Genomic DNA, 15,811 nt, shown 5'->3' on the forward strand with positions numbered 1-15,811 from the left:
TTTACCACTAGCGCCACCTGGGAGGCAGCTACCTTATAAGGGAGACAGTAATGCCAATTTCCTTTAAGCATCATTTAGATGATACTATGAAAATGAAGTTGCCTCTTTTAACTTTGTAAAAATGCATTAAAACAGCAACGTAACACATTTTAAGGGACTTCAAATTTATACTTCCTTGCAGTAATTTGATTTTAAGGAAATTGTGAATGAAATATTATGGAGAGACTTTTAAAAAAAAGTGCAGTTACCTGGATCTATAATTATGCTAACCAGGTTAAGGTGAATAAAGTGTCTAATTATAAAAACAAAACATTGTGGGATTCTTAAATAGATTACCATATCACCATGTTCCCTTTGTCAAATGCTTTTAAACAAATTATTCACGTGTGTGTGCTTTTTAACCTAATGTGAACATTAGGTTAAAAGTTTAAATCATATTTAATTGTTTCCTTAAAAAATTGTTATACAGATGTTTCTATCGTAAAACAACTTTGCTGACTGATAAAGAACAATGCATTTGTCTTTGTCAAGATTAATCTTTTTTATTATATTCATGGATTATTTTATATTATTTTCCCTAATTTTAAAAATTATTTTTGTTGCATTTTATTGAGTGTTAAGTAATGTATTTTATATACATTAATGATTAAATCTTTACAACAATGCCAGAACACTGAAATTTAGAAAGCTCGTCCAGGTTATCACGGAGGAGAATCCAGGATTTGAACCAAATTCTATTAGATTCCAAATAGATTTTGTTAATGACTATATTATGGGTGAATATATGTTATTATTTAGGAGATAATATTGAATTCCATTATTTGCACTTTCAAAACTTAAATCATGTGCTCAAATTGTAACAGGGACTTCCATTTCCTATTTAAAAGGTGTACTTCACAGTCTTTTTTGTTTCTGACATCCTAAAAGATATAAACACTCTAAAGTATGCAGAAGTTTAATTGATTTAACTCCATTGCTTCAATCATAAACTTACTGTATTGGTTAAAATTTGGTTAAACTGATTCTTTTCTTTCTATTCCCTCCCAGAACAGACTTCAGTTAAGTATTTTTCTTGATTCTAACAGAATTATGAATCATGTGTATATATATATATATATATATTTATAAAGAAACATATAATCTACTATTATGCTATATTTTATTATATTGTTATACAAATTATTGTTATTATATATTGCTATATTAATACATATTCTTTATATAATTTTTGTATTTATATATAATTCTAAGATCTATTTTTCTACTTTTCTAGCAATAATCTATGAGAAAAATAAAAAATTTTACATTTTTGGTTTGTTTCTACTAAGTTTAGCTAGGCTTCATATGTATCAGCTATCTTAAAATATTTTTAATCTTTATTGAGGACTAAATAATAAATAAGCATCATTAAAAGTTTGTTGTGTTTCTGAATTTTAATTTTACTAAAGACTTCAATGATCTTTTCTGATAATAATAAAGTAAGAAAAGATACTTACTAACAATTCTGTTTTATATGTGGTGAACATGAAGTACAGGGGAAAGTAATTGGGTGCTTATTTTAGGCCCTGTTACTTAACATGCATCTCATAATCATCTGCCTAAATTAAACAGAACCTGAGGTTTGATTTCAATTTAAGCTGTTCATTTATAAATCAGAACTGACATGGACTCTTTATAATGAACAAAATAAATAATTTTCATCAAATGTCTTACCTGCACAATGTCTCTTTCAGCATATTTTCCTCTGGAGGAAACTCTTACATCATCTCCATCCAATTCAACCATTGCTTGAAAATAAAATAGGATAATTTATCTAATGCATTTTAGCCATTATACTCTAACAATGCAGGCAATAAGGAAATCAAGATGTATGAAGTAACAATATGTCCTATGTAAAGGCAGAAAGCTTGCTGATCCTTTCATCTCCGCAGCAATTTCTTCCCCAAAACTTAATTGAATGACAATTTTACAAATGCAGAAAGCAAGCGAAGACCTCATGTGATGCTTTGAAAAGTGAGGACAGCCTATACAGTGTAGAAGTCTTTAGGTACATCTCCCATCCTAAAAATTCTCAACTCTGGGTTACATGCTTACATAATGGATTCATCAAATGAGGCTAATTCATTCAGTTTTAATGGTTTTTTCCTGACTTAAGAAACTTGGTACTAATCATTATAGAATTTCCAATAATAATTTGAACTTTATTCTCTTTGAAATTACAACAAACTATGCAATCATATTGTCTGTAATCTTTTTGTGAATAGATTTGAGGGTTCAGGATGGGGAACACATGTATATCTGTGGTGGATTCATTTTGATATTTGGCAAAACTAATACAATTATGTAAAGTTTAAAAATAAAATAAAATTAAAAAAAAACAAAAGGCATCTTTTAGTGACTGGATAAATCATAATTTTTCTGAGGTATGATTTTTTTCATTGGTTAAAAATAATATTGACATTACATAGGTCAACTGTTATTTGGGAATGCTGTGATATAACAGGATTGATGGTATACAGTAGTGTTATGCTGCAATTGAGAACATTTTCCAGAGTTTAATGTTTTTTGGTGAGAGTTCTGTAAATAACTAATTACATGAGGAATGCTAATTTGTACTTAAAGTATAATTCTCTTACTAATAACTCATTTTGTACACACATGATATTCACCAGACTCCAGAGAGCCATTTGCAACTGTTTGCTTTTTGCCCTCTAAAAACAGTCCTCACCTTTTCACTGTTTTCTTCAGTGCTTGGATAATGCATTTCAGTTAAAGATATTTTACTGCTTTTCCTATTTTTTTTTGATTGAGGTATAACTGAAAAATAACATTATATTATTTTTAGCAGTAAAATGTAATGATTCACTATTTGTGTATACTGTGAAATGATCACCATAATGAGTCTAACTGAACACACATGATTATAAATTCTTTTTCTTTTGATAAAAACTTTAAGGTCTATTCTCTTGGCCGCCTTCATATATGCAACATGGTATTAATTATACTCACCACACTGTATATTACTTCCCCATGACTTACTTATTTTATAACTAGAAGTTTGTGCCTTTTGACTTCCTTCACCTGTTTCACCCACCTCCAACCCTGGCAAGCCTCTGGCAACCATCAAACTGGTCTTTATATTGTTATGCTTTTTTTTTTTAACAACATGTTTTTTAAGTTTTACTTTTCTACATATTTTCAGGAATAAATATCTGGGGTGAAACATTGCCAGTACACATAATTGATAGTGAACCATCATCTAGTAATCTGCTTAGATATATAATATATGTCAATATTTAGTAAATTATATAAATTTCCATTAACAAGGCAATTAAATTATTTAAAATACAAAAAAACTTTTTTTCCTTTCCTATTTATAGGGATCTAAATAGGAAAATTCAATATACTCAAATATTTTCAATAATTAATTTCTTTTTTCTTCTAGGTTTGTTTTCAAAATTTTCATATTGCTTTGAGACATAAATGAACATTGATGGTGACATGTCATCAATCAGAGAATTTTCTCCTATATTATCTAATTTGCTAACAACTCATAATGATTACCCTACACTCACTCAAAAATAGAAAACAAAAATTAGATGATGTTCTGGGCCTCACCTTCCACAGTCCTCTACAATCTCCATTGGTCTTTGTGAGTGTTTCATTTCAGTTAAAGAAAATGGCAGTTATTCAGGCAATAATGTATTAGAATGAGATGCTATAAAAATATCACCCACTTTTCAGTATGTCCTTTGGGTTAAAAGGCTGCAGGTAGCAGAATTGGGAACTACACATTTGAGAGCAAGAAGAAAAGAAATGACATGTAAGTGGTGGAAGGGAAATGTTCACCCTTCAATTTTTCAGATCATCTGGTCCTTAAGGAGCCTGAAATCGTTAAGTCCCAGTTCCCCACCTGATCCCCTCTTTGGAAAAAAGATGTGTAAGAAACAGACCTGTATTTCTTTCTAGCCTTGGGAGACAAAATGATGTTAGAACCCCTTATATTTTCCCCCCTCTCCTAAACTTGGATCAAGGCAATTATATGGATACTACATTGACTTGTTGCATTTTAAGGGCAAAGAAATTCTGCTTTGAAAAAGTATACAGAAAGTTTTAAATTATTCTCATTGAAATTTAGAAATAAGATATTTAAATTCAGAAATAAGACATTACTCATTAATCTAACAGTTAATTTATATTTCTTCTACTTTCAAAGAATAGATGGCAATATGTTGTATTTCTTGCCTATGTAAACCTCTTGGTTGAAATACATGTAGATGTTGGATTTATGTAGCTAACTGAGAAAATATTCAAGTTTTACTTCAGTCTTTTCCTACTAATTTATATGCATACTATATAAACTTACTTGTGGTAGATTTGGAAGTGCCTAGAAAAAGGCTCCTCTGATAAGATAATACCAACTTGAATGTAACTCAGAAATTTTCTTCCATCAGGGTGAAAACAAAAATCAGCTGTTTCAGGACCCTAATTCCCTGTTTGTAGGCTTGCCAGAGGAAAATTTCACTTTAATTCCCAGGACAGAATTCTATGGGCAGGCAACTTCCTTATGTCTATAATCTTCACTCACTCTTCCTCTTGAGAAGAGTGATTCATAGGATAACTAAGATTGGGAGATGGAACTGACCTTGAATCTCTTTTTGGAGTATTCTATCCTCAGGTTGAAGGCAATTTCTCCCTGTGGCATGAGAAATAGGCAAGGCTCTGCTGTCCAGAGGAGGCCTTGAGATAAAGGTGAGGTCATTTAATTTTGGAGCAGAAAAGAAACAAGAAATCTGAGTTTGTGCACAGGGTAACTCAGATTCTCTAATTCTGAACTACTATTAATAAAACTTACATTTTGATTTCTATTTGAGTGACTCTTGCATATTTTTTTTAGTTAGTTCAAGAAGTCAGAGGGGGAAATAATGAATTTTCATACCTCAAAACTCTGATAAATAATTCATGGGGAACAAAAGAATTGAGGAAAATAAATACGTGTGGCTATTGTATGAGGGTAGTACCCAAATAGCTGTGCCTGCTGCTTTGAATAGAAATCTATGACCAGAAATATTCACCAGGAAATGTCAGTTGCTCTGTATTCACACATTATGTGTGGGAGGTTGAGGAACAAGTGACTGAGGTCTTACACCTAACAATGGTCTTCCACAGGACTCTGGGAGGCGTGGGATGTACCCAGTGAAAACTGCATAATTGAGAGGCAAAAGCAAATTAGTAACTGAAAAGGAAATTATGAATTACTTTAACCTAGCAATTGGTAAAGTTTGTGAATTGTAGCCTATCACTGCTCAATGCAGATGATCAAGTACACAAAGTATTAACAAGAAAGATGTGTCTTAGTTTTCCTGACTCCAGAGAGGTAGCTCAGATTCATGCCTGATGGACAATGAAAACAGATGTAAATATTCAGAGACAGAGAAAATATTAGCAGGAGCAACAGCAGGCAGGGCTAAACTGATTTTGCTTTAGAAACTGGAAGAGTATAACGATGCAAAGTGTGACCAGCCAAGTATGGGATCAAAGGAAAGAATCTCCAAGATCAGCAATATAACTGCTGTGTTGTTTTACCTGAGACTGACAGATCTATACTGTTCGTATTGGGGAGGCACTGGTAGTTAAGCAAGAATCATCTTAGTGATGATCATATTATGATTAGTCACCTATGTGCCTAAATTAACCTGTAACATACCAAGAGTTGTTTCAAATATTTTTAAATTATTCTAATTTCTAAAGTTCCAAGCTAAATACTCTCATTATCAATGTAAAAACACATGAATCAGGTGAATATTATGTGGTTATACAGTTGCTATCTAGCATAGAGTTCTCTTAAAGGAATCCATCAGGTGACAAGAAACAGACTAACTTTAGAATTTACCCAGATTACTAGTTACATGAACACCCATCACTAATTGGCATTTGAAGATGGCTTGAGCCAACAGAAACAGAAAACTACCCAATACGTGAATTTAGCATAATTATATAGTCTTATTAAGTTTCAGATAGTCATATCCATTTTCATTTTACTTTAGTCTTTCATATGACAGAACATAAATATTTCTAAAGATAATGTCTATCAACTAGCCAAGGTCTGAAAATCCATTATTATGCTTCACAGCATAGTGGTTTATTTATTTAGGGCTCACCCTTAAAAGTTTTTAGGGAACCCAGAGTGTGTTTTGCCTTAGGAACAAAAACTCAATTTATCACTCAATATTAAGGAATATTTTGAGGTACAATTCATCTATAATAAAACAGAAAACTACATGGTTGAATTAACCTATACTAGAGAGATAATGAACTACTCAGAAGACATTCTTTTAATTTGCTCACTTCAATAGACGCTATCATGTGATATCTATGTCTGTATGTACATGGACATAGTATACAAATCCACATGCACACTCATATCCCTATATGCAAACAAAAGAGTGATAGATATGTAAGTACATGATGAGTTACAGTTAATAAATTCCCAATTAATGCTATAGAAATTTTGTTACTCACCATCAAATTCTGCTGGTCCAACACCTACTATAATTATTGACATTGGAAGTTTCGAAGCCTTCAAAGAGAATACAGAATTTGTTCACAATTAAGAAAATGAATTAGGAAAACAACTAAGAATTAGGAAGAAAATAATATCCTAAGTATTGACACTTTTTCACAGAAGTTCATTAAAATACTTTTGGACATATTTAATATTAACACAGAATAATATACTTGACTCCACTCTTATCCTTTCTGAACTCCATACATATGCTAATTCACTTGGATTTTCTTCAGGAATGACCAGTCTTGGATAATATTATTTTTTTAAAAAACTGAGTATTTGCTTACACTTGCTATTTTCAGGCAAAATCTTCCTAAGCTGACTCTGGATATCTTTAGTCTCTTTTTTCATGTTCTCTCTCTATTTGAAGATCTTTTTGTTACTGAAAGGTGAAAAAAGATACCATATTTGTGAAAAAGTAGTGCATGCATGCATGCTAAGTTGCTTCAGTTGTGTTTGACTCTGTGCAACCCTATGGATGGTAGCCTGCCAGCCTTCTCTGTCCGTGGGATTCTCCAGGCAAGAATACTGGAGTGGGTTGCCAGTGCCCTCTTCTAGGGGATCTTCCCAACTTAGGGATTGAACCCATGCCATTCTTGCATCAGCATGCAGGTTCTTTACCAATAGGGTCACCTGGGAAGAAAAAGTAGTACTCTATCTCATTTATAGTTATGGTTAGGAAAAGCAATTTTTATAGTAAATGTGTGACTACAATGGTAATTATAGAAAGTTATTATTAGTATGATTAAATAATTTTATGCTAAGACTATGAGATCCACCAGCAGAAAGATGGAACAATATAGCAACCACATCATTAGGTCGTTGAAATATGAATAATTGTTCTTCAGTACATGTCCTATTAGTTTATTTTTTATTTTAAGTTTTTAAAAAATTTTAATATTGGCCGCCATAACGTGTGAAGTGATATCTAACTGGGGTTTGGGTTTGCATTTTCCAAATATTAGTGATGTTGAGGCTCTTTAGCTTGTTGATCATTTGTGTATCTTCTTTGGAGAAACACCTTTCAAGTTTTTTTTTTTTTAACTTTTTCTTTTGTATAGGAGTGAAAGTGAAAGTTAGTTGCTCAGTCATGTCTGACTCTTTGCGACCCCATGGACTGTAGACCGCCAGGCTCTTCTATCCATGGAATTCTCCAAGCAAGAATCCTGGAGTGGATTGCCATTCTCTTCTCCAGAGGATCTTCTTGACCCAGGGATCAAACCAAGATCTCTTGCATTGTGGGTAGATTCTTTACCATCTGAGCCACCAGGGAAGCCCAATATAGCCAACTAACAATGGTTTCAGGTGAACAGTGAAGGGACTCAGCCATACATATACATATATCCATTCTTTCCCAAACTTCCTTTCCATCCAGGCTCCCACATATTATGCAAGATAGTGTGCCACATAATGTGCAAGCTTTTACCTCTCTTTCATTTTGTGTTTGGTTTTGCTAAGTATATGTCTATAGAAATTTGATTTTTCCCACATGTAACTAGTTTTTTTCACACAAACAGCTAATTATATGCTAGTAATAATTATGTCATTAATAACTATGAAATATGATAAACAATCTTTCATACAACCATTTTTACTAATGTCTACTTCGTGTCAAATACTGCTCAACTTGAATATAGAAAGGTAAGTAAAACCAGATATAATTTTATAGATTGCAATCTAATAAATACAGATTTTATAGATTATAGTCTAATAAAGAAGACAATCAATTAATCATAAATGTAGCACATAATTAGCAACTAGTCCCCATCCAGTTCTATAAACATAGAAATTAGCACAGTTCTCCTGTAACTGAAATGCAAATATTAATAAATATTCTGTACAAATTGTAAGACTATATACATTAAACTAATAAACACACTCATGCACATGAAGTTGATGATATTATTTATTTTTATTTATAAAAGAGTTGTCTAGATAATGCACTGGCTGCAAAGGCATTTTGTTTCACAGTTAAGTCAACTAAGAAGACTTCAGTTAATTAACCTAAGTAGCACCATGCTTTCATTTAGCCAGCCCAAGACAGAATGACTCCTACTTACATTAACTATGGACTCCTTAGTTTGAGCCATATCTGAGATAACACCATCTGTCACAATTAGGAGCACAAAATACTGTGAGCCATCCTTTACGGAAGCAGCATATCTGAAAGGCAAATAAAAGGTAAACAATACCCAAAATAAAACAGTTTCTCTCACATGATAGCTGCTAAATATAATTAGGAATAGTCAACACATCTGTTAATCTCAAGAAAATATTTAAACATTTGTTAGGAGCCTATATTATGCAAATTCTCAAATATACAGTTTTTTTTTCTCTGAAATAGCACACTAGAATAACAGCATGCTGCTAGAATAACAGCATACAAGATATCACACTAGAATAACAGCATACTGGATGCTGGCACACAGAAATGCTGGGAAGCCTTAGAAATTCATTCACTAATAAAAGGTGAGCTGGAAGGTATGTTACCACAGAGAAATGGCTATGGCTTTTGGAAATAGACATCTTGTCTAAGCAACATATAATGTGTATGATCTTCTGCATAAATTGCATAAGCTACCTAAACTTTATTTTCTTATCTTTAAAATCAAGATAATGCAACTTTCTATTGTTAATAAGGAAATTTCATGTATGGTAGTAAATATTTATACCATTTACACTGGTAGATTTTTATGTATGTTAAATTATATAAATGATTATTCTTGTTTTGGAACTAGATAGCAGTGATGATTGCATAACACTGTGAAAATGCTAAATGTCATTGAACTGTAAACTTTAAAATGGTTGGTTTTATGTCATGTGAGTTTCACCTTAATTAAAAAAATGCAATGGAAGAAAAGAAATACTTTTTGACAAAGCTATAGTTCTAGGTCTTTAATACATGTTAAATTGGTGATATAAAAAACAAAGACAAAAATTAGGCATGTAATGAGAACATATTCTAGTACTTATCTTCTGTACTCTACTGCAGAATTCTCACCAAATAATACTAGAAATAAACAGGAGAATTTTACTACTATATTTTCTCTTTTTTTCCATTTTGTTCTCCCATTCTGAGTATCTTGATGACATTCTCAATAGAATATGTTTTATGACTTTTAGTACATAACTAGTATAATGGTCATATCTAGTAATGAAGAAGCATTATGGTATGAGTAATGAAGAAGCTCATAGAGGACAGTTTATAAAAAATCATCAAGTAAATCACAGAAAAATTATTTCAATGAAATATCTGCTGATTATCAATGAAAATCAGTACCTGATGGACTCTATAATAATAAAGTTTGAATACATTGTGGACAAACCAATGGCCTAATAGATCAGGGCAAAATTTAATTTCTTGTAAAGCAGAATTAATAACTATATGAACAAGAAACACTACAACTTTGCCACAGACAAGAGAAACTAATAATTACACATCTGTTAATAAAATGTATGGTAATTTTATAGACTTATGAAGAGAATACAGTCTAAGTGACAGTTTCATACACTATGGAACCAGTTCTACAACATATAGTCAAAAATGCTCCCACAATGTTGAACAACTGATCTTGGCACTAAGACATTTGTATTAATGTGACCGTAACATAAGCAATGGAAAATCCAAAGTATGAACCTACTCTCCTACTTTATATTAAAATTTTTTTTCTTAAGAAATAGGATAATGTCCCTTAGGAGTTAATTAAAAAAAAATTTAAGTACTCATTATTTTTAAAAAGCATTTTTTACTGACTATTCCTCAAAAACATAAGGTTTATATTTCATGTGATTAACAGGAGGAAGCTCTATACAGTAGCAAAAACAAGAATGGGAGCTGACTGTGGCTCAGATCATGAACTCCTTACTGCAAAATTCAGGCTTAGATTGAAGAAAGTAGGGAAAATCACTAGGCCATTCAGGAATGACCTAACTCAAATCCCTTATTATATGGTAGAGGTGACAAATAGATACAAAGGATTAGATCTGGTAGACAGAATCCCTGAAGAACTATGGACGGAGGTTCATAACTATACAGGAAGTGGTGACCAAAAGCACTGAAAAGAAAAAGAAATGCAAGAAGGCAAAGTGATTGTCTGAGGAGGTTTTACAATAGCTGAGAAAAGAAGAGAAACAAAAGGCAAGTGAGAAAGGGAAAGATATACCCAACTAAATGCAGAGTTCCAAAGAATAGCAAGGAGAGATGAGAAAGCCTTCTTACATGAACAATGCAAAGAAATAGAAGAAAACAACAGAATGAAAAGACTAGAGATCTCTTCAAGAAAATTGGTGATATCAGGGGGATATTTCATGCAAGGATGGGCATGATAAAAGACAGAAACAGTAATCACCTAACAGAGCAAAAGAGATTAAGAAGAGGTGGCAAGAATACACAGAACTATATAAGAAAGGTCTCAATGACCTTTAAGGTCATCATGGTTATCTGGTGATAAACCATGATGGTGTGGTCACTCACATAGAGCCAGACATCCTGAAGTGTGAAGTCAAGTGGGCCTTAGGAAGCATTACTGCAAACAAAGCTAGTGGAGATGATGGAATTCCAGCAAGCTATTTCAAATCCTAAAAGGTGATGCTGTTAAAGTGCTGCACTCAGTATGTCAGTAAATTTGGAAAACTCAGCAGTGGCCAAAGAATTGGAAAAGGTCAGTTTTCATTCCAATTCCAAAGAAGGGAAATGAAAAAAAAAAGTTCAAACTACCATACTATTGGGCTCATTTCATATACTAGCAAGGTGATGCTCAAAATCTTTCAAGCAGGCTTCAATAGTATATGAACCAAGAACTTCTAGGTGTACAAGTTTGACTTAGAAAAGGCAGAGGAAACAGAGATCAAATTGCCAACTTTCACTGGATCATAAAGAAACCAAGAGAATTTCAGAAAAACATCTGCTTCTGCTTCATTGACTATGCTAAAGCCTTCAACTGTGTGGAGCACAACAAACTGTGGAAAATTCTTAAAGAGATGAGAATACCAGACCACTTTACCTGTGTCCTGAGAAACCCGTGTGCAGGTCAAGAAGCAACAGTCAGAACCAAACACGAAACAATAGACTGATTTAAAATAGAAAAGAAGTGCAATAAAGCTGTATATTGTCACCCTGCTTATTTAACTTATATGCAGTGTACATCATGAGAAATGCAGGGCTAGATGAAGGACAAGCTGGAATCAAGATTGCAGGGAGAAATATCAACAACCTCAGATGTGCAGATGATACCACTCTAATGCAGAAAGTGAAAAAGAAAGAGACTGTTGAAGAGGGTGAAAGTTGATAGTGAAGAAGTTGGCTTAAAAATCAACATTCAAAAAAGAAAGATCACAACATCTGGTCCCATTACTTCATTGCAAATAGAAGGGGAAAAAGTGGGAACAATGACATATTTTCTTTTCTTGGGCTCCAAAATTACTGTGGGCAGTGACTGCAGTCATCAAATTAAAAGATACTTACTACTTGGAAGAAAAGCTATCACAAACCTAGACAACATATTGAAAAGCAGAGACATCATTGCCAACAAGGTCCATATAGTCAAAGGTGTGGTTTTTCCAGTAATCCTGTACAGATACGAGAGTTGGACCATAAAGAAGGCCAACTGCTGAAGAATTGATACTTTTGAATTGTGGTGCTGGATAAGACTCTTGAGAGTCCCCTGGACTGCAAGGAAATATATTTATTAGAAGGACTGATGCTGAAGCTGAAGTTCCAATTCTTTGGCCACCTGATGCTAAGAGCTGACTCATTGAAAAACACCCTGATACTGGCAGGAGGAGGAGGGTCAAAGGATGAGATGGTTGGATAGCATCACTGACTCAAAGGGCATGAGTCTGAGCAAACTCTGGGAAATAGTGAAGGATAGGGAAGCCTGGCACCCTGAAGTCTATGGGGTCTCAAAGAGTGGGACATGAGTTAGCGACTGAACAACAGTAACAATAAATGGTAGAGAGAGATGCTTCTATGAGTTCAACAACAGTATGGCTTTTATGATTTTCATACCAAATTATGCTTTAAAAATGGTGAGATGGATTATAAAAAATTGAGTATTATGTAATATAAATATTACTCTAGGTGGCTTAATTGATCTCTTTTTGGTGGGGGGGTATTGTTTACCTTTTGAAAATTAATTTTCACTGGAGTGTAGTTGATTTACAAGGTTGTGTTAGTTTCTTTCTGCTGTACAGCAAGATGAATCAGTTATAATATATTCACTATTTTGTGGATTATTTCCGCATGTAGGACATTGAAGAGTATGGAGTAGAGTTCCCTGTGTTATACAGTAGGAAATGGCAACCCACTCCAGTGTTCTTGCCTGGAGAATCCCAGGGACGGCGGAGCCTGGTGGGCTGCTGTCTCTGGGGTTGCACAGAGTCGGACATGACTAAAGTGACTTAGCAACAGCAGCAGCATTACAAGTTATCTACATTATATATAGTAGTATGTAGGTATTAATCCAGATATCCCAATTTATCCTTCCCTCACCTTTCCCCCTTGGCAAACATAAATGTGTTTTCTACATTTGTGACTATTTCTATTTTTTTTTTTAAATAAGTCCACTTGTACTATTTTCTATTTCTAGATTCCACATATAAGCAATATCCTACAATATTTGTATTTCTCTGTCTGATTTACTTCACTCAGTTTGACAATCTCTAGGTCCATCCATGTTGCTGCAAATGGCATTATTTCATTCTTTTTCGTGATTAATATCCCATTATACATATGTACCAAATCTTCTTTATCCATTTCTCCATAAATGGATATTTTGGTTCCTACCACGTCCTGGCTACAGTGAACACTGGGATGCAGTTATTTTTTTGAACTACAGATTTCTTGGATTATATGCTCCTGAGTGTGATTGCTGGATCACATTGGTGATGGACAGGGAAGCCTGGCATGCTGCAGTCCATGGGGTCACAAAGAGTTGGATACGACTGAGTGACAGAACTGATTACTATTTTCAGGTTTTTAAAGGAACCTCTATACTGTTTTCCTTGGAAGGAAAGTTATGACCAACCTAGACAGCATATTAAAAAGCAGAGACATCCCTTTGTCAACAAAGGTACGTCTAGTCAAGGCTATGGTTTTTCCAGTGGTCATGTATGGATGTGAGAGCTAGACTATAAAGAAAGCTGAGTGCCAAAGAATTGATGCTTTTGAACTGTGGTATTGGAGAAGACTCTCGAGAGTCCCTTGGACTGCAAGGAGATCCAACCAGTCCATCCTAAAGGAGATTAGTCCTTGGTGTTCATTGGGAGGACTGATGTTAAAGCTGAAACTCCAATACTTTGGGCATATGATGTGAAGAGCTGACTCATTTGCAAAGATCCTGATGCTGGGAAAGATTGAGGGCAGGAGGAGAAGGGGACAACAGAGGATGAGAGGATTGGATGGCATCACTGACTCAATGGACATGGGTTTGGGTGGACTCCGAGAGTTAGTGATGGCCAGGGAGGCCTGGCGTGCTGCGGTTCATCGGGTTGCAGAGTCAGACACGACTGAGTGACTGAACTGAACTGATACTGTTCTGCATACTGGCTATACCAATTTACATTCCCACCAACAGGGTAGGAGGGTTCCCTTTTCTCCACACTCTATTTAGCATTTATTGTTTGTAGATTTTTTTTTTGATGATGACATTCTGACTTATGTGAGGTGATACCTCATGGTAGTTTGACTCGAATTTATCTAATAATTACAGATGTTAAATATCTTTTCATGTAATTTTTGGTCATCTGTAGGACTTCTTTGGAGAAATGTCTTTAGATCTTTTGCTCAATTAAAAAATTTTTTTTTTGTATTGAGCTGCATGAGTTGTTTATATATTTTTGAGATTAATCCTTGGTCAGTTGTTTCTTTTGAAAATATTTAATCCATTCTGTGGGGTTGTCTTTTCATTTTAAGGTTTGCTTCACTGTGCAAAAACTTTTAAGTTTAATTGGGTCCTATTCATTTATTTTGGTTTTTATTTTCATTCCTCTGGGAGGTGGATCAAAAAATCTGTCTGCAACATGTCAAAGAGTGCTCTGCCTATGTTTTCCCTAAGAGATTTATGATATCCAGTCTTATATTTAGGTCTTTAATCCTTTTTTAATTTCTTTTTTTATATAGTGTTAGAGAATGTTCTAATTTCATTGTTTTGCATGTAGCTGTCCAGTTTTCCATTGGACAGCACCACTTATTGAAGAGACTCTTCTCCAGTGGATTTTCTTGCCTCCTTTGTCATAGATTAGTTGACCATAGGTGCATGGGTGTATCTATGGACTTTCTGTTTCACTGATCTATATTTCTGTTTTTGTGCTAGTACCATATGTCTTGATTATTGTAGCTTTCTAGTTTAATCTGAAGTCAAGAAGCCGTATTCCCTCAGCTCTATCTTTCTCAATATTGTTTTGATTTTTAGAGATATTTTGTGTTCCCAAACAGTTGTAAATGTTTTTGTTCTAATTCTGTGAAAAATGCTATTGCTAATTTGGCAGGAGTTGAATCTATAGATTACTCTGGGGTAATATAGTCATTTTGATGACACTGATCCTTCCAATCCAAGTACATGGTATAGTGCTCCATCTGTTTGTGTCATCTTTTAATTTCTTTCTTCAGTATCTTATAGTTTTCTGAGCATAGGTCCTTCAATAGGTTTATTCTGAGGTATTTTATTCTTTTTGATGTGATGGTAAATAGGATTGTTTCCTTAATCTCTCTTTCTGATCTTTCATTGCTAGTGTATAGAAATACAAGGCATTTCCATGCATAAATTCTGTATCCTGCAACTGCACCAAATTCATTGATGAGCTTTGGTAGCTTTTTGATAACATCTTTAGGATTTTCTATGTATAGTATCATGTCATCTGCAAACAGTGACAGTTTTAATTCTTATTTTCCAATTTGGATTTCTTTCATTTCTTTTTCTTATATGATTGTTTTGGCTAGGACTTCCAAAACTATGTTTAATAAAAGTGGCAAGATGGACACCCTTGTCTTGTTCATGATCTTAGAGGAAATGCTTTCCATTTGTCACTGTTGAGAATGATGTTTACTGTGGGTTTGTCATACATGGCCTTTATTATGTTGAGATATGTTCCCTATGGGTTTTCCCAGTGATCATGTACAGTTGTGACAGAAGGTCCAAAGAATTGATGCCTTTGAATTGTGGTGCCGGATAAGACTCCTGAGAGCCCCTTGGACAGCAAGGAGATCAAACCAGTCAGTCTTAAGGGAAACCCTGAATACTTGTT

The 15,811-nt window shown here is 33.8% G+C and overlaps 1 protein-coding gene across 3 annotated transcripts in view; it reads right to left on the bottom strand.

Annotated features, from left to right (window-relative positions):
- The window catches only part of CPNE8 (copine 8), a 277,445-nt gene that overhangs the window by 11,449 nt on the left and 250,185 nt on the right, over positions 1-15,811 (bottom strand). For 2 of the 3 annotated variants that reach the window (XM_027542564.1, XM_027542562.1), the window contains 3 exons: positions 8,629-8,731; positions 6,523-6,580; positions 1,714-1,787 (listed from right to left, as the gene is read on the bottom strand). In XM_027542564.1, coding sequence (XP_027398365.1) covers positions 1,714-1,787; positions 6,523-6,580; positions 8,629-8,731 — 235 coding nt within the window. Of the gene's footprint in view, positions 1-1,713; positions 1,788-4,645; positions 4,741-6,522; positions 6,581-8,628; positions 8,732-15,811 lie in introns of all 3 variants that reach the window. The other variant, XM_027542563.1, reaches the window with a different exon arrangement.

The sequence above is a fragment of the Bos indicus x Bos taurus genome, chromosome 5, assembly GCF_003369695.1.
Source record: "Bos indicus x Bos taurus breed Angus x Brahman F1 hybrid chromosome 5, Bos_hybrid_MaternalHap_v2.0, whole genome shotgun sequence".
NCBI classification, from domain to species: Eukaryota; Metazoa; Chordata; class Mammalia; order Artiodactyla; family Bovidae; genus Bos; species Bos indicus x Bos taurus.